This window comes from Stegodyphus dumicola, chromosome 8, assembly GCF_044657685.1.
Source record: "Stegodyphus dumicola isolate Sdum_Otavi_A_Nest chromosome 8, ASM4465768v1".
In the NCBI taxonomy this organism is placed as follows: Eukaryota; Metazoa; Arthropoda; class Arachnida; order Araneae; family Eresidae; genus Stegodyphus; species Stegodyphus dumicola.
Window position 1 is genome coordinate 25,345,547 of NC_140775.1, and position 21,043 is coordinate 25,366,589.

The 21,043-nt window shown below is 34.3% G+C and overlaps 1 protein-coding gene across 3 annotated transcripts in view; it reads right to left on the bottom strand.

The window, feature by feature from the left end:
• Nucleotides 1-6,492: 6,492 nt before the first annotated feature.
• Nucleotides 6,493-21,043, bottom strand: part of lic (dual specificity mitogen-activated protein kinase kinase lic) — a 69,677-nt gene continuing 55,126 nt past the window's right edge. For all 3 annotated transcript variants that reach the window (XM_085821684.1, XM_085821686.1, XM_085821685.1), the window contains exon 9: nt 6,493-9,150. In XM_085821684.1, the coding sequence (XP_085677810.1) occupies nt 8,982-9,150 (169 nt within the window). In that variant the 3' untranslated portion in view covers nt 6,493-8,981. The remainder of the gene's footprint in view (nt 9,151-21,043) is intronic.

The window sequence follows — 21,043 nt, forward strand, 5'->3', positions numbered from 1 at the left end:
TTTTTCCAACCAAAAGGGTTATTGATAATGGATTCCATGCATGCTCATTTACTTGAGTCAGTGAAAACCAGATGTCAAAAATTGTCTATGACCTAAGCAATAATTCCTGGTGGTTTGACAAAAATCTTACAACCGTTAGATTTGTCAGGTAATAAATCCTTCAAAGCTGAAGTCTGAAAGCGGTGGGAGTGTTGGATGAGTGAAGGATTACATACGTTCATATGATGTATAGTTTGCTGTAATTCCTTTTGTAAGTAAAATTTAAAATTTCCTTTTGTCATTTAAATTTAATATTTCGTTGTTGCAACATTTTTTATAATATAGTTCGAGTATTACAAATATGGACTTCTTTAGTGAGTAAATATAAGTATATACGTGAAGGTAAATATATTTTCCACATTTCTTACCTTTAATTTATTTTTGAGTTATGGTTTCATATCATGCATTTTTCTTAACTGGTATGTCATATATCAGGACTTAAGTTGAGATTTTGCATCTATACGGCCCACGATGATCTCACGCACAATTTTATTGCGGCGTTTCTGTGCAATTTTAATTTTTTTCCCGCCATTTTTCTCGAGTGCGCTGTTTACGCTGATGCGGCCTTTCTTCCGGAAATTACGGTCGTTATTAAATTTATCTTTGATATTTGAATTTGAAGAAATAAATAAGCCTAAATAGATTGTAATATCAATGAACATTTTTAATGACAGAGATTAACTTAAACATAGTTGCATACAGCAGAGAAAAAGGCGAAGAAGTAAGAATGGTATACATATACATACATACGTAATAAACAGTTACGTCATCATTCATCACCGCGCGGATAAACGCGAACGGCGCATGCGTCAGGAGAAGCTCTCTTAAGCTAAACGTCGTATTATAATTTATGATACAACAATCCCCCTTTCGACGTTTGGCGGCTGAAAAAAAAATAAACATTAATCATTTACAGTTATTCCAATTAATTTACAGCACTTAGAATGTTTCGAAGCAGTCAATGTTTTTGTCAGTACATCAGCAGGCATTTTCTCTGTTGGCACATATTTAACATCTATTTCATTTCTTTCATAAATTTCACGAATGAAATGATGTCTAATATCTATGTGTTTAGTGCGTGAGTGATAAACAGCATTTTTCATAAGCTTTTGTGCACCTTGATTATCACAATATATAATGGTTGGATAATCAGCAGTAAAATTAAATTCTTTAAGAAAACGACGTAAATAAACTGCTTCTTTGGCACTTTCTGAAAGACTGATGTACTCTGCTTCAGTACTTGATAATGCAACAGTTTGTTGCTTTCGTGATTCCCATGTTATCGGATTTCCAGCTAGCTTGAATAGGTAACCTGTATACGATTTTCTAGTATTAACATCTGACGCCCAGTCGGCATCGGTATATCCAATAAGTGCTTTTCCAGTCTTTCGAAATTTTAAACAATAATTTTTAGTTCCTTTTAAGTATCGAAGAACGCGCTTTGCAGCCAACCAGTGTAATTTTCCAGGATTGTTATTAAATTGGCTCAGGTGACTGACGGCATATGTAATATCCGGCCTAGTAAACACAGAAAGATACATAAGCGAACCAATTAGACGGCGATAAGGTACATTGTTCATTTCTTCCTTTTCGGTTTCAGAAGGACACATTTCTTTACTTAATTTTACACTAGGATCTAAAGGAGTTGCTACTGGTTTTGCATCTTGCATATTAAACCTTCGTAGAATATTATTAACATATTTCTGCTGAGATAAACTAATAGAATTATTATTTACATCTTGATTAAATTCTATTCCAAGACAATAATGAAGTTTGCCTAAATCTTTAACATGAAATTCTTTAGAAAGATAACCTTTAAGTTCAGCATATAAATCACAGCTATTTGTTGCTATTATTAAGTCATCAACATATAAAATTAGAATTAACTCACCTTGAGATGTTTTCATCCTGTATACACACTTATCTGATTGTAATGGTTGTAATCCAAAGTTTTTGAGTTTTTTGTCTAATTTTTCATACCACTGTCGTCCACTTTGTTTCAAACCATAAAGAGACTTTTGCAAAGCATAAACATAATCAGGATTATTTTGGTCTTCAAAACCTTTAGCTTGTTCCATGAAAATTTCTTCTTTTAAATCTCCGTTAACATAAGCCATAACAAAATCTAGTTGATATAACATAAGGTCTTGTTCAGCACTGTATGCAATCACAGTTCTTATAGAACTTGCTCTGGCTACTGGAGCAAAGGTTTCATTAAAATCAATTCCAGGTTCCTGTGCAAATCCTCTAGCAACCAATCGAGCTTTTCTCTTTTGAACTGTTCCATCTGCATTATATTTCGTTCTAAGAACCCAGCGACATCCTATTACCTTTTTGTTGTGTGGTCGCTTTACTAATTTCCATGCACCATTTTTAACAAGTGCTTCATACTCACTTTGCATAGCCTTATTCCATTCTTCAGCATAACTTCCATTTAATGCTTCTTCTAATGTCGGATTTGTATCTTCTTCAGCAATTTGTGCTTCTTCCTTTTCTATGTTTATACTGTGGTACTCCTTTTTTGGTCTTCCTGGCTTCCCAGTCTCGACTTTCTTTGGACGACCTGCCCCCCTTTTAATCTGCATTTCAGGTAGTGCTTCGGAATCAGAATCTTCATTATCAGATGATTCAGCAGATGCTTCTGCCATATTTGAGGGGTCTTCCGTTATTTCATCAGCCGATAATTGATTTACATTCAGAGGTTCTTCCTTCTTTTTATCAGGAATATTTTCGAGAAATAAAACTTCTAAATCTTTATCATAATTAGTACAGTTTTCAAATTCATCAATGAATCTAACATCTCGGCTTATAACGATTTTTCTGGAATTTTTATTCCACAGCCTGTATGCTTTCGATTCATTTGAGTATCCTACAAATATATGTTCTTCTGATCGAGGATGGAATTTCCCCTTAGACCTTTTATTAAGTACAAAACATTTCTGTCCGAATACTTTGAAGTGAGATACAGTTGGCTTGATGCCAAAAAATAATTCATAAGGTGTTTTGTTTACTCCCAGGCTTCGATTCGGGCAACGATTACGAATATAAACAGCACAGTTCAAGGCTTCAGCCCAAAAGGATTGGGGAAGATTACTTTGTAGTAACAAACATCTGGCCATTTCAGTTAAAGTGCGGTTCATGCGTTCAGCTCTCGAATTCTGTTGAGGAGACATTGGTGCAGAGAATTCTCGTTTAATCCCGCATTCTTGAATATATTTATTAAATTCTTCTCCGCGATATTCGAGACCGTTATCAGTCCGAAGGATTTTTATTTTCTTTCCTAGACGATTTTCGACCGCAGCTTTGTATTTAATGAATGCCTTTTTCACTTCATCTTTAGTTTTAAGAAAACTGACTTCGACATAACGCGATTTGTCGTCTATGAAAGTAACAAAATAACGCGAACCAGCATGGGATGGGACTCTCATAGGTCCACACAAATCTGAGTGAATCAAGTTCAGTAATTCATTACTTTGAAATTTTGATTCTTTTTGAAAAGGTTGCACAGTTTGTTTACCTCTGATACAGACTTTGCAGTCTTTTAGAGATTCAGTGTTATTAAAATTTAAATTTCTAACCATGTTATCAGACTTAAGTCTTTTCAAATCAGACTCATTTAAATGACCTAATTTAAGATGCCACTTTACAAAATCACTTACCTGTGCTATTGCAGCTGTTTCTGTGCTTGGATGTATATAATAAAGATCACCATGACGAATAGCCTGCACTAGTATAGATCCATTTGGTTCTATTATTCTAGCATGTCGTTCTGTAAAAATCACTGAACGATTATTTGCAGTAGCTTTAGATGTTGACAGCAAATTACATTTTAATTCCGGAACACATAACACATTTTTGAGCGTAAGTTTAATTGTCTTATTTCCGTTAGGTACTGTTATAAGGACAGTTCCAATTCCTGTAATTTTTGCTGTTTTGTTAACTGCTAACTTTATGGTTGAATTCGTTCGAGGGTGAAATTCTGAAAATAACCTTCTGTCATTGCACATGTGAGATGTACAGCCACTGTCTAAGCACCATGAGGAGGTCTTCTGATAAGCATTGTTTACTGCTAAACTAATCTGCTCTTCATAATTAGAAGCCATCATAGAACCTTGATTTCCCTTATTTGATTGCGCATATTTTCTATCAGCTATTTTCTTTCTGCATTCAGATGCCTTGTGCCCAATTTTCGAGCAGTAATTACACTTCAAGTTTCGAAAATTTCTTTCAGCTGGAAAATTTTTGTTTGAATTTACCTTCCATTTTTCATTTTTCTTCTGTTCTTGATTTCTTCTTTTATAATCAGTATAGTATGCATTCTGTGAATCTTGAGACGTTTTCCCTTTTCTTGCTTCCCATTCTTCTAACATTTTGATTTTCAAAGATTCGGGACTAGGTAACTGATCTCTTGATTCGATGGCGCATCTAAAATTTTCAAAATTTTCTGGAATACTGTAGAGCAAAAGAATCGATAATAAATCATCAGCTATGTCAATTTCCATTTGTTTAAGCTTATCAACTATTTCGAAGAAATTATTCAAATGTTCAGACATCGTTTCGCTTTCCGCCATTTTTCTAAATAAAAGCTGTTTTAATAATGTAGCCTTCTTCGCAGGTCCTTTCGATTCATATACGGCTTTGAGTTTATTCCACACAGCATTTGATGTCACACAATGCTTTATATGACACAGTTCACTAGGATTAATTGCAAGAATTATATCTGCGCGAGCTTTTTGATCAGCTTGGAGCCATTTCTTTTCGTCTTCGGTTCCTTCAGCAGGTTTTAGCACTTTACCGGTTACATAATCCCAATGGTCGTTTTTAATCAATACTGCTTCTATTTGTAATTTCCAACTGCCAAAATTATCTTTTCCGAGCTTTTCTATAGTAGTCAAATGCGACATAATGTAATACAGTCTCTCACAGCCAAGTAAAGACAAGATTGATCGCTATAAAAATAGGCTTAACTGAACGCTGATCAGTTCTTACCGTTGATTAGACGTAACAGTTCTTGCACTGAATTAGGCTTAAGAGTTCAATGCTCGAAAACTTCAAAATGTTCATTTTAAAATAAGTATTTTGCTAATTAAGCACAGTTGAAACGTTCCTGGGCCCATAACCATTGAAGAAATAAATAAGCCTAAATAGATTGTAATATCAATGAACATTTTTAATGACAGAGATTAACTTAAACATAGTTGCATACAGCAGAGAAAAAGGCGAAGAAGTAAGAATGGTATACATATACATACATACGTAATAAACAGTTACGTCATCATTCATCACCGCGCGGATAAACGCGAACGGCGCATGCGTCAGGAGAAGCTCTCTTAAGCTAAACGTCGTATTATAATTTATGATACAACAGAATTACTACTTTGTTGCCTTAAGTGCTGCCTGATGTATAAGCAAAAGTGTCTTCTGTTTATCTTAATAAGGAGTCTTTTATACCCTTTGATACTTTCTGTTCTTACTTTTAGACTTAGTGACAAGTCACTTGATGTCTACCAAAAGGTTTAATCACAGTTTCCATTAGTGAGAGACTTAAAACCTTGTATCTTCATGACATAACTAATTTTAACTGATCCAGAATTAAAAAAAAAAAAAGTTATACTCTGTTATAATGCAATAAATTGAAGAGTTGATACAGTTGTTCTAATGTGTGAGAGCTATTCTGTTTCAATAAAAACAGACAACCTCTTTGTGGTCCCCCATTTAATTTAGTAATGGAATAGCTTCATCTGTACGGATATTATTTCATTTGTCATTCACCCAGAATTAAAGCTGGATGAATTTCTTTCAAATTTCTTTATGCATAATTTAAGAATACATAAGAGGAAAATAAGGGAGAAGACTAGAGAAATTTTCTTTTTCCTTAAAAATATTCCAAATTTTTATTTCAATTTAATGGAAACAAGAAATTACTAAGAAAATCAATTTTGAGTTTTCAAAACGTTAATATTTACTTTTCCATTAAAAAATAGCAACAAAATGGTATTTTTTTTATAAATATATTTTTTGTAATGCTTTCATTTAACATTTTAAAAAACAAAAATTTTACTTGTGTGATAAGCAAACCCGAAGTACTATTCTTAATAGATAATTGAGCAAAAAGCACATACATATTAAAAAATTTCATCAAGTGTCTTTTGAGTTATAAGAATTTAAATAATTTCATTAAAATATAAACTCAGATACATTTATTTAGAGTTTCTAATTCAATATCACTTTAAATGTTGATGACATCCATAAAAATATTTCTAATGTTCATTATGATTAGGATATTGCTATGAAATTCAGCCAGCTTTATTAATATATAAATATTTTTTATATATTAATTTAGAAAATTAGTATTTTTAAGAAAATGTTCAAAAAACTCTGTGATGGCCCATTAATTTTTTAACATTTTTTAAATTTACAAAATAAAAACAAATCCAAACAAAACCAACAGACTACAAAAAAATTAGCAGATCTTTACTAAAAACTTTTAATTTGCATAGCTGAGTTATCACTAAACTAATTAGAATTTTTAAACATTTTTGTACTTGATAGCAACAACAGTGATAAAATTAGTAACAATCACAGATTGTGCGGCGACTAAGTTTCAATATGTACATGTAAGTTGAAACACACAGTCTGCATATTGCAATGCAATTAAAAATAACATTTTAAATTATATTTAAAATTATACTTAACATTATATTTAAAATCTACTGTCTCAATTCACACAAAAACACATTTTTATATTTAAAAAATATTAATATTATATATGTTGTACTTTTAACAATCCCACCACTTTTCACTAAGTTTTTGTATCTACACTTTTAAAGACTTTTAAACTAAATCACAAAATACATCTATTATAGACTGTTCAAAACTTGACAGAAAATATTGCAATTATGAAGTAAATACAAACTAAATACAAAGTACAGATCTAAAAAAAATAAATGAAAGTCACAAATGAACAAAGATTCTAAATAAAACAAATCAAAGCACTTTTCCAGAAAAGAAATATCTAATCCATTTTTCAATGTATGCATTTAGCTCAAATTCTTGAGTACAAAATACACACACACATATAAATGAATAAAATATGCACAAATATTCATAATATTAATTCACTAAAAGTTAATTTCATGTTGACTAGAAAATATTTGAAAATGTAAGCAGAGAATAATTATCAATCATTTGTTAAATGGATTATGAGATATCAGGCTACCAACAGTTTCATTCTGGCATTAACCAAACATTAAAATTTAGATGAAAAAAAGAAATTGATCTACCTTTCACACTCATTAAATCATATGCTACACAAGCAGTTCAAAATAAGAGTATCATTGTAACATAAAGAAGTAGTTTTATTTTATCAAATGATAAATTGATGCTTACTGGAATTTACACACCTTAAATATTTTATGCTATCTTCAGTATACCTACTATCTATCTTTTCTAGAAAAGTAACCATGATTTTATTATACTACTGAATACAAATTCATTTTAAATAAAATAAAAGCATTTTGAAATCGCAAATCAAACTTCAAACAAAGACTTGTACGTTAAAAGTACACATACGTGCATGAAAAAAAAAAAAAAAAAAAAAAGGCAAAGTGAAGTACACAAATTAAAATTAGCTTAATTAATGAACAGGATTAAAATTTGAAGAGCACTTTTTAAATACAAATATATCTCACATATGCTGAAAATGAAAAAGTACTCAACAAATATCCACGTTAGAGATCAATCACCTTCTGTTCCTCCTTTATCAGAAATATATATATATATATATATATATTTCATTTGCAAGCAAATAATGAATCACATATTTCATTCATTTTACGTTTTAGCTCAAAAAACATTGTGTAGACCTAAAAATTTTCTAATTCAGCTGTATTTACATTAAACACAAAGGGCTATATTATTTGGTCCCTAGTATTTTAATACACCATCATTAGATGGAAAAGGCTTTTTTTTTTTTTTTTGACTGAAATATTGTGAACTTCTATAAGTTGCCTCGACATAAATGAAAAATAAAAACTTCAACAAAAATAAAATTTTACTATGTTTAATGACTAAAGACAATATACACTGGTTTTATATTCTAAGGATTGGGGAATTTTTTTTTTTTTTTTGAATCTTGCTAGTGTTCCCCCTATATTATAATTATAATTTCTTAGTAACTATTATAAAGTTTTTCAGCTCATTTTACACTTTATCTTAGAGAAAGAAATATGGCTTATCAAACTGCACCTTACATTATAATAAATAAAAGCCTTTAGAACATAACTTGCAAAGCTTATTCATACCTTATCACAATTCTCAACATATTTTTAAGTGACAAAGGAAGCAGCTGCAGCAAAGAACAATTGGGTTTGAACATTACTTTTTTAAACCATCTTATTATTATAAACACAGTACATTTGTTCATTCCTTCTAATATAACAAGTAACATATAGTTAAATATTAAATGAAACTAGTAATGGTATTTGTTTAAAATTTATATCCTTATAAGATACATAAACACACATAACAATAATTAAATGTCATATAATTGGTACTGAGATTAACTCAACAGTACATTATTTCAAAGCTCCGATACAATAATGATTATTTATACTGAAGAAGAAAAGTATAAATAATAATAAAGTTTTTTATTTACTAACAAAATCATTATTCAGATCAGATTACTAAAACCTTAATTAAAAAAAAAAAAACAAGGGGTTACTGAATTTAAAAGATTTCCTTTTTACAGCAAACATTTTATCTTTTTAAATCTTAAGAAATTAATTATTGCTCACTAACAGTTAACTTAAAAATTGATAAATTTTCTAACTGTAAATTTCTGTATGTTTACAGGTTATTAAACTTTCATTTCGTGTGAAGATTCAGTGAAAAATAAAATATGCACGAGCTACAGATGTCCATTATTAAACATTTTTCAGCTGTCATTTTGATTTTACTTCAGTGTCCTTTTTCATAGGCACATTTTCATAGATGTCCAAAACAAATGAGACATATTTAGATATATCATAATCGTGAGTTGAATCAGAAGAAATAAATGGATGCTGTAACAGTTGGGGATAATTTGGCCTTTGAGTAAAATCCTTCTGTAGGCTGAAATATTAAAATAAACATTGCTTAGATAAATTATAAAATGTTTTATGTTGCATATAAAATGAATCATTATTCTTAAAAGAAAGAGAATATATGCCAAACATCAAATTTTTAACTCGTTCTTAAGTCAGTACTCAATAAAGAAAAGATCTGCTAGATTGTACAGCAATATAATATACAAACTCTTTTATACAACCAAGGAAAAGATTATTTTAGCATAACTACCATATATTTTGATCTTAAGATGCTTTTTATTTTCACATAAAAGCTGCTAAAATGGGATGTGTCTTAGAATAAATGCCACCTTCTGAATAGAATCAGAATTTTCTGAATTATTATTTGGAAAAAAGTAATTTTTCAAAACACTGATCTAAATACTACTTTTGTTAACAAATCAAAGTTGATTTTTTAAAAATACTTGCTAATTTTTGATTTATTTAATTTGCCTTTATTTATTCATTTTTGTGGTATTGCTGAAATTGGGATGTATCACAGAATCAAAGAAATACTGCATTTCTATTTTTTCCCTAATTCTTAAGTTTATAAATAATGTTAATGGAACCATGCCCTAAGTATAACACTGAAATAAAAATAACACCTAAAAAAAGGATTATGTATAATTCCTTATTTTTTATAAAGCAGTACCTTCACATTAATATGCAGAGGACCACACAGAGATGAGAAAATCGTGTGTGCAGTCCCTGCAAGTTGTTGCTTCCAAACTTTTACGATGTATCACATGACATGTTTCTAACATCGCAGTTGCAATAATTCCTTCCAACTGACAGTGCAAGGAACATAACTTCATGACTAGTATCAGGATATTTTAGTGTTCTGCACCATGTCTGTGGTCAAAGCTTCTCGATTTCAGAAGGGTTGACGAACCAATGATTTTATTTTCCCTCTGAGATCGTTCCAGATATAATGAATCAGAAGATGTAAAATACAACAGAAAAATTAAGGAGGCGAGGTAAAATAAGTCTGAAGATATTTTCCATTGGGACAATACATCAAATTGTTCCTGAACTCTCAAATAGAAAGACCTAGAAGGCTCCTGAACTTTTGACTAGAGAGACCTAGAATGCTCTTGAGCTCTCGATTAGAGAAACCCTCGTTAGCAGGCTCCTCACATTATGAGGACTATTAATTCATTTCAATAACTGTCTATGCTATCTATGAATTATATATATATTTGTAAAGAGCTTCTCAAAACTGTAATAAATGTTATGAGTTCAATAATGCAGCAAGAATTATGCAACCTTAGAAATGTACTCAATTCATTATAAGGAGTCAGATGCGCTACTTGTGGCCACTCAACACAGAGGTAACACACACATCCTCTAAATAAGTAATACTAAATGTTATATAAAAGCTGTTAAAAATGGCAACAACATTTACTAATAATTTATATACTCTTGGCTGAAATAATCTTAAAATAAGCTAGAGAATTCTATGAGAAAAACTTCAGTACTAAGGATTGAACAGTTTTGAAAAATCAGTTATTGAACATGAAACTTTGAAAAAACAACATTTTATACAGCTCCCCTGAGGAGCAAATTATCAAATTAGTAAAATGTTCATTTACAGGGACTTTACAAACAGGATAATTATATAAATTAATTATTACTAAGGAAAAGAGCATTCTATATTTTCAAAACCATTCTATTCTGTAAAATTCTCTAGTCTGAGAAATTTGGATATACATGCCTGAAATCAATATTTAAAGAAATCTACAACTTTTAATTACCTTACTTAAACACTGAATAATGGGATATTCATACAAAACATGCAAATATGGTAATCTTTAACTGAGAAATTATGCTAAGACATTATCAACATAAAATATATAATATATATTTTATGTAACTATATAATACATTGTATTCAAATCTCACAGCACACATTTTTCTTTTAATCTATTTAATATTATTTAAAAAGTGGAACAGTAATAAAAAGGAACTGTATAATCACTAAAGCAATAAAAGAAAACTGTAGTAGTAAAAGAACAAAAAATAAAACTACTTTTACTTTAAAATGCTTTTGCTTAAGCAATTAAACATCAGTGTGATTCTTAGACACATAATCATGCTTAATTGCATATTTTGATATTTTGAGAATTATATTTCATCTTGTTATGAATGCAAGAGTAGGAAAATATTTCTTTTTAATCATGGATATATCTCTTGCTATGCATATATATACACTGAAAAGCCAAAACATGACCACCTACTAATAACACGTTGCGTGAGCTTTGGCCTGCAAAACAGCTGCAGCTTACCTTAGCATGGATGCCAAAAGTTAAGGGTAGATGACCAGACACGGGTAAGAAATGTCTAAGCAGAGGTCATGCAAAATCAAGATATTCTGATATGGTGGTATTTGAGGCTGCATGACATCCCAAATGTGCTGTTGAAACTCTCACCGACAGCCACGTGGTTTGCGCATGCGCGCAGCAGAAACTAAATCAGAACTTTTTAGTTGAACTTTGAGAACTCGTGATGGACGTTTGAGTGAAACACGTAATCCTTATCTTTCTGTATATATATATATATATATTAGTTTAGTGATGTTATTGTAATTAAATATCTTATTATCTTAGAAGCCTCCCTTTTTCTGTGAGTAGTGTAGTGTGTAGATGTACTTAGGAAAAATACTCCCGGATATGCTTTGGAGAAGAAAGAAGATCGAATAAAAGGTAAGTCCTTTTTACCTTTTATATTCTAAGGAATTATTAGAATTATACATTTTTTGGCATCCCTGCCAGGATGAAGGCGAATTGTTGATACTTGTTGAATTATTGAATATATATTAATAATGACGGAATTCATCGATACATTGAAAAGGAAACGCGGCCACATAAGAGCTGCCGTTACAAAATTAATTGGCTGAATCGAAACTGAATTATCAAAAACAGAAGTGAATGCAGAGGAACTAGAAATTTCCTTAGAACTCTTAAATGAAAAATCGAATGAGTTAAAATAAATGGATGCCGATATAGAAAAATTAATAGACATAAAGGATCTAGACCAGGAATTAAACGGTGTTGACGAATATTGTGAAAGAATAACTACATTTAAATACAAAGCTAACAAAAAATTGAAAGAAATTAATATAGAACAACAAAAATTTAGTGTGTTAAGAAGCACTGAACAGTTAAGTGAAAGTATAGAAAACGATAAAATGAAAATCATAATGTGAAGCTTCCTAAACTTACGATTCCGAAGTTTTATGGCGAGAGCTGCGAATGTCTAACATTTTGGAACACTTTTTCATCAGCCATACACCAAAAATAAAACGCTTGATGCTATAAGCAAATTTAATTATTTGAAATCCTTTTTGGGAGGTACTGCCTATAACACCATTGACGGTTTCGATTTAACCAAAGAAACTTATCAAACTTCAGTTAAACTACTCACAGAAAGATTTGGAAATAAAGATGTACTGATAAACGCCCATATCGATAAATTACTGAAAATAAGATCTCTAAAAGATTCTAATGACATTCAAAATTTCTGTAAGTTATTCAATTACATACAAAAACATATTCAATGTCTTGAATCATTAAATATGACCTCAGAAACATATGGAGCTTTATTAACATCTATTTTGCTTAAAACATTGCCCGCAGATTTGATTTTGGAATATAATAAAACATTTCGAAAATCAAATTACAATTTGAATCACCTAGTAGAATTCCTTTCTCAGCAATTAATTGCTCGGGAAAAAACAGCTTTATAGTCGAAAGAAATGGCATCAATTTCTCCTCCTCCCCCGACAAACAAAACGCGGAAGTAAGCTGTCAACTTGGCATGATAAACGGGTACCATATGTATCGTCTGCGTCGCAGTTGCTGTCTACAAATGAGAATCAAAATTATAAACATTCGAACTGCATATTTTGCGATTCAGATCATGAAAGTTCTGAATGTCGGAATGCGAGTCGTTTAACCTTAGATGAGGGGGGTAAAGTTACCCGCGTCCGTGATTATCCTTAAGTCACACGTGCCCCCTGGGTGGTGCTAAATGGGTAACTGTCACAAAGTCCTGTGGCATACTGGGGTTCAGTGGGATGAGGTTCGGTCTGATGATGAGTAATCTTATGACGACCCAACGGACCGCTCTTCCCTGGGAAAACCGGCGATTGTGGGGAGGATGTGAAATTCCGAGGACCTTTGATCTGGAGAGGAGGGGTCTTGGAGGAAGCAGCCATGTAGAGGATACAGGAGAAAAGCTGAGTTTTGCGTCTCAGGCCGCCAGATAGTACAGGAGCCCGGGGCAGCCTAACCAGCATGTCCTGGCTGCTCTATCAGCTGGTGTATAATCTCGCCTGCCTTGTAGTTCCAGGTGGTGCCTGGGTGGGGTCCTGCATGGCAGAGCGGGGGGCTCTTCCGAGGTCACTACTGGCTGCTGAATCTGGGGCTAGCCCCTCCAAACTGGCTCTTAGAAATTCGGAAGGAATTTTTCTCCCCCTTCCTTCAATCTTATACCAAAATGGATGCTTGTAATACAAAATTAGATAAAAACGCATCTTCTGAAATCCCCACTATAACCACTGTAATTCCTTCTGAGGGAGTGAATGTACCCTCGGGTGCGGACGCTCTTCTCTTTAGGACTACAGAAACCAGAACCGCTGTGCCTTCGGACACGGACGCCTTGAACCCAGTGGGGATGGATACTGACTCCTCTGTCAGAAGTACTGTGCCAGATGCGCAAGCGGATGACCAGTCACCAATGATGGAGGTTGTAAATAAAAAAAGAGAAAAAAGGCAACGCCAGAAAGAGCGGAAACGACTGGAGAGGGCCATGGAAGGAATCTCGATCTCTGGGGAGAAGGGAGCGAAAGAGAAAACAGATAAAGCTGGGACCTCTGGAGCAACCTCCAAACCAGTGAAGAAGAACCATCCAAACAATGAAGAGTCTCGTAAGAGAGAACGCATTGCTGGTGACACCCCGGAAATGGCCCTCAAGAAACGACGGCTATATAGTCAAGCTGCAAGAAAGGCAATCACTCTGCGAATCGTCTGCAAGGATGATTCCAGAGACATAACATCGGTGGATTCAGATTTCATCACCTCTATAATTGATGATCGAATTATAGATGGCTCTATCACCACCTGCAGGGTTCACAAGACAGTCCTGCAGCCGAATGGCCTCAACATTGCATGTGAGGACCAGGAGACTGTGGACGTCCTGAAGACTTTAATTAATGATCTACCCGGCCCTGAAGAAAACCATCCAGGTTATCATGCCATGGCTCCCGGAGACAGACCCCCCATGAAGAGGTTTTTCGCTTGGTTTCCTGGAAACAGGTCACCAAAAGATAACATCAAGCTCCTTGATGCCTGCAACAAGGGCCTTGATGTTAAGAAGATCGCCATCAAGGCAGTTATCCCTGGAGACGGAGGTAATACCTTGGTGCTGGGAGTAGAACATGAACTTATGGATTATCTGGAGGCCCAGAATTTCAAACTTTTTTGTGGTGCCCGTGGCTGTGTACAGTTGAAGGAACCAAGGCAACAGGAGAAATCAATTCCTTTGCCCAGGGATCCTCCAAAGAAACAGTTGACGGAAGAAAGGGAGACCGAAAAGGAGTCGGAACCAGAGCTTTCTTTGGAGGCTCTGGAGAAGACACCTGAATAGGTCTCCCTTGTCACTACTTCCTTTGAAATAGTATGCTAAGAATGCGGCTTTTAACTAAGTCTCTCCTAAAATCCTTCAGGGTAAGTTCTTTTCTTTCATTTAACCTGTTTTAATGGTTAAGGTTAGTCAGTTAAACTTGCAACATAGCAGAGCAGCTTCATATAATTTAGCTGCTCAATTAGGTAAGCAAGACACTTTTGTTGCATTAATTCAAGAACCTTGGGTGTACAAGGGTAAAATCCTTGGTAGGCCCATGAACGCGCACTTCTTTTCGATAGAGGGACCTGATAAAAGACCTAGAACTAGCATTTACATTTCTAAAAATATAAAGGCTATGAAATTATCCCAATTTACATCAGAGGACTTAACTGCTATTGTAATTAAGGACATAAACAGTTCACTGAGAGGAAACATTTGTTTTTGCTCAGTTTACATGGCCTATGACCTTAACATTCTGCAAGAATTTATAGATCTTGTGAGCTTCTGTGAAATAAACAATATTCCTATGGTTATTGGTGGTGATGTTAACGCTCACCACCTGTCATGGGGCAGTTCTGATACTAATCCTAGAGGAGAAAAACTCATGGAATTTATAATGAATACCAACCTAACTTGGGTAAATAGGGGAAATCGCCCCACCTTTGTTAACAGAAGAAGAGAAGAAGTCATTGACCTCACATTAACTTCATCTGATATTTATAACCTTATTGAGAATTGGCATGTAAGTGACAATCCCTCACTTTCTGACCATCGCCTTATACAATTTTGTATTAGAGATGAAATTCCAGTTGAATATTTCAGAAACATTAAAAACACAAATTGGGACCTTTATAAGGATTTCCTGGTTTCTAATGTTATTAACCTTCAGGTTTTAGACAATAATTGTACAGTCGAGGAGCTTGATATTCAAGCAAACAACTTGACAAATATCATTATTGAATCTTATCATGCATCATGCCCTCTCAAACGAAGGAAGTACTCTCCTAGCAAGAGAGTTTGGTGGACCAAGGAGCTTGAAAGCCTTCGCCTAGAGGTTCGGAGAGCGCACAGGAAAGCTGTCAGAAATAAATCTGAAGTTAACTGGTCTAACTTCAAAATTCTACAAAGGAAATTTAAAAGTGAAATCAGGAAAACTAAATACAACTCATGGAGATCGTTCTGCACAGATATTCTGTCCTACCATGAGACTGCCAGAGTACATAAGATTCTTAAAAGATCTCAGGAGTCTCAACTCTCATCGGTTATGCGACCTGATGGCAGTTATACTATAAACCCTTTGGATACACTTTCGACCATGTTGAATTTTCATCTGGGGGACAGAAGTGTCACCTCTGACCCCCAGGAAAATCCATTGGAACTACTTCATAATCCATTAGATCTGGATTTTGCTAAGATTGAATTTGCTAAGAAATAATTGTGAATTTTGAAAAGGCTAAAGCGGCCCTTGATGTATTTCTTCCCTTTAAATCTCCAGGGAACGATGGCATTTACCCAATTCTGCTTCAGAAAGGCTGGGATATTTTTGGTCACATTCTCGTGGACATATTCAGGTCCAGTTTGATTTTAGGATATGTTCCTAAGGTCTGGAGAACTTCACGAGGTGTGTTTCTTCCTAAACCAGGAAAAGATACATATGAGAAACCAAACTCTTTTAGAATGATCACGCTAACATCCTTCCAGCTTAAGCTGTTGGAGCGATTGATTTTCTGGCACCTCCAGTCAGATAATAATCTGAAACATATCTTTGGCTTAGACCAACATGGTTTTAGGCCTGGCTTCTCCACTGAGTCGGCCTTACACCAACTCGTGTGGAGAATAGAAAAGACAATTATAGACGGACACTTTGCCATTGGGATTCTACTGGATATTGTAGGAGCCTTTGATAACATCGGTTTCGAGAAAATACATAAGGCCCTTACTGGAAGTCATATTCACCCTATGATAACTAGATGGGTCATCTTCATGATTAAAAACAGGAATATCTGTGTTAGTCTCGCTGACTATGAAGTAAAGAGAGATATTACTAAAGGGTGTCCGCAGGGTGGTATTCTTTCTCTGTTCCTGTGGAACCTGGTTTTCGACTCACTCTTAGTACTTCTACGGGAGGAACCTGGCATGTCACAGGCTTATGCAGATGACCTTATTGTGTTATTACAGGGTTTCGATATCGGAACCCTACATAATCAAGCTCAGCAGATCTTAAATAAAGTTTCACACTGGGGTGATACAAATGGCCTTTCTTTCTCTGCTGAAAAATCTGAGGTCATAGTTTTCACGTGGAGAAGGAAATGGAAACTGGCAGATTTATATCTGGGTCACCAGATTATTAGGCGTAAGGAATGCGTTAAATACCTAGGATGTTACCTGGATAGTAAACTTACATGGATCACCCATATAAAAGAAAAGGCACAAACAGCCACAAATGTTCTAGTACTTTGTAGGCGAATCGTTGGTAAACAATGGGGCCTTAACCCAAAATCTACTCTATGGATTTATACTGCCATTGTCCAGCCAATGCTTTCTTACGGATGCGTGGTCTGGATTAATGTTATTAACAAAAGCTCGTATTTAAACATTTTACAAAAGGTGCAAAGACTTGCTTGCCTAAGCATTAGTGGGGCTTTAAATAGTACCCCTACTGCTGCATTAGAATTTTTACTGCAAATTCCACCCTTGAAATTATTCTTGAGCGGAGAAGCAATTAAAGCCATGTATAGATTGAATAAAAATGGCACATGGTGCCAAAGGACAGGTTTTGGTCATAAAAGCCACCTGAAAAGCCACATTGACATATGCCTGGACTTGGGCAATGAGATCCCTATAATCTATATGCCCAAAGATGCAATTACTAAAACAATAGTTCCAGATAAACTATTTTCAACTCATATACCAAAAAGGAATGAGATAGAATCTCTAATTGACCTAATTCCAACAGGCTCAATTGAATGTTACACAGATGGATCAAAATCCAACTTCACTGGAGCTGGAGCTATTATAAGGACCAAGGGATCTGAAGAAGATTTCATTAGATTTCATCTGTACCTTGGTAAATTTACAACTGTTTTCCAAGCCGAGGTTCTGGCGATCAATATGGTCGCCAAGGAGCTCTTAGCTAAAAATACAGTTAATAAGTATATATATATATTCTCTCTGACAGCCAATCAGCCATCCTTGCCCTGGCTAATCGTGTCAAGTTACAAAACTGTGTTTTGAACTGTACTCAAGATCTCAATTCTCTGGCTCAGGCCCATAATACCATTAGTTTAGTCTGGGTCCCAGGTCATTGTGATTTTGCTGGAAATGAACTAGCTGATAAAGTAGCTAAAGATGCTTCGCAACTCCCCATGTCTGGCCCAGAACCATTTTACCCAGTTTCATATCAAACGGTTAAAAAAGAAGTAAGAAGCTGGATAAAGAACAAACATGATGATATATGGTCTAAACTTCCAGACTGTGCTCATTCTAAATTGGTGCTCAGTACACTTAACTTTTCAGGTAAACTCATACACCTCAGTAGAACTAACTTACGCCAGGTAATTCAAATTGTTACTGGACATGCTTATCTAGCTAAGCATCTCCACAAATGTGGTCTTGTTGAATCTCCTCTCTGCCCAGCTTGTGGAGAAGAAGAGGAAACATCTTTTCACTTTTTGGGACGATGTCCGGTGTTCTCTGTCCCTAGAAACAAATTCCTTGGGTTTCCCTATATTACCTTTGATCAAGCCCTTTTATACAAAGGGCTCTCTGGCATAATAGGGTTTCTGATGTATACTAAACACCTACAGGTAAGGTGAATATGGAACCACAAGAAACAAGCTTTGAGACGCCCTGTGAGTTCTTTTTTTTTTTTTTTTTTTGAAAAGAAACTATGCAGGGATTTCCCTCTCATAGCTGTGTTTTGGAATATAATGATATCAAATCTTTATACACTACCTGGCCATTTGGCTTGAGAATGCACCTCTGCCCTCCTTATTTATTTATTTATTTGACTCTCCATCGCACACTTGTTTGGTCAAGAATTGCGTTTGGTGGTTTGGGAGGGATTGAATCGGTTTTCCATCCAATAGGGAAGTTTTTACGATCCAGCCGACACCTTGAACTTAGAGATGGGATCTTTTGCTGATACTATAGATTTGGTGTCAGTTTGAGATCTTATCTATTTATTATTTACCTTTTACGGGAGTTACCATTTAAATCCCTTAACTTAAATGATCAAATGGCGGAAGAGTAATGGCAATTTTGCCTAAACTCCTTTCCTTCTTTTCATAAGAAGGAAGCGCCCTATTGTTATGTTATGTTAACCTTAGATGAAAAAAAGCAAAAATTGCAGAATCACGGATTATGTTTTAAATGCATGAACCGGTACCATATCTCCCGCTTCTGAAAGACCAAAGTTAAATGTTCCATACGCGGTAAAGCTCATTTGTCAATAATGTGTAACTCTCACAGAAATAATTCTACAGACATTATTGGGGATGAAAATAATAAAAAAGACTGTGTTCTGACAAATAAATCTTCCATACAGTTAGTAAATTTGCAAACTTTAGTAGTAAAACTTCGTGGGGATGGGATCGAAAAATATGTGAGAATTTTAATAGATAGTGGTTCCCAGTGATCCTACATTTCGAAGTATGCAGTTAGCATAATGAATTATAAAACAAGTGGTAAAGAAGAATTAATCCATGGTTTGTTCGGAGGAATTGAAAAGAAAGAAACTCATAGTAAATATTTAATTAGATTGAATAGTTTTAAAGGTGATTATCACTGTAATTTTCAGGTTTTGGATCAGGATAAAATATGTACTGACATTCCTCAAATTCGTAGACATACATATCTTACTGAACTGCGAAAACATGGAATTTATTTAACTGACATGCAGAATAAATCTGTGGATTTGATGTATGAAAAATCACCTTTAGAAATTCATGTTCTTTTAGGTGCAGATGTGGCAGGAAAGCTTCTAACAGGGAAGGTTAGACAACTAAAATGTGGGTTATCATGCATACACACTAGATCAGGATGGACAATGATGGGGAAAACTGAAAAGCGTGAGTTCTCTAACAGTACGACAACTGTATTGTCACTTCATGTTAATGATACTAAAATTTCGGATTTATGGTGTCTTGACTCGTTAGGAATAACAGATCCTGCTATAACCCACACAAGAAAGGAAATTGATGAAATTGCTAAAACATATTTTCGTCAGTCATTAAAAAGAGATAGTGAGGGTAGATATCAGGCCTCTCTTCCTTGGTTAGAAGGGCATGAGGTTTTACCTGAGAACAGATTATTAGAAGAGAAAAGGTTAAAATCCTGCGTCAAAAATCTTCAGTCAAAAAAGCTGTCTGAAAGAGTATGAAAATATTTTTAATGAATGGGCTGAAGAAGGTATTATAGAATCTGTTGAAGATAAGAAAACCGAAAATTGTCATTACCTACCACATAGGGCTGTAATTAAGGAAAGTTCAACCACAAAGATTAGACCTGTGTTCGATGCCTCAGCGAAGGAAAGGAATGGTGTGTCCTTAAATGACTGTTTAGAAAAGGGCCCAAATTATTTGGAATTAATACAGAGTATTTTAAACAGATTTCGCCTAGGTAAATACGGGGTTATCTCAGATCGAAGGCCTTTTTGCAAATAGATGTCTGCCCTCGAGATAGAGACTTTTTTAGATTTCTCTGGTGGGAAGAAGGAGATCCCAAAAAATTGAAAATATATCGACATAAGCACATTGTGTTTGGCATTAATGCCAGGTCCTTTTTTTCTCGCCGCCACACTGAATTATCATCTCGAGAATGTTCCTGAACATCAACAAGAGGTAGCTAAGAAACTAAGTGAATCAATGTACGTCGACAATTGTGTGGCCAGTGTTGATACTATTGAAGAACTAAACATTTTCATTAATGTGTCGAAGGAAATTATGTCGACTGCTAAATTTGATTTAAGGGGATGGTGTTACAATGAACCTAGCAGTGAAACTTTAAAAGGAAATCTTTGCAATGAAGACTCCGATAAAACCGTATCAGTTCTGGGGTTGAAATGGAATTTATCAAAAGACACTTTGTCCTGTGCCTTTAAAGATAGTTCCGTGAAACAGCCTGTCAGCAAAAGGAATATATTGTCAATAGAACACAGGATTTTTGACCCGATTGGGTTTACAGCTCCTGTTACTCTGATTCCTAAGCTAATGCTTCAAGAATGCTGGAAACAGAAGATTTCATGGGATAACAATTTACCTAAAAGCATTTCTGAT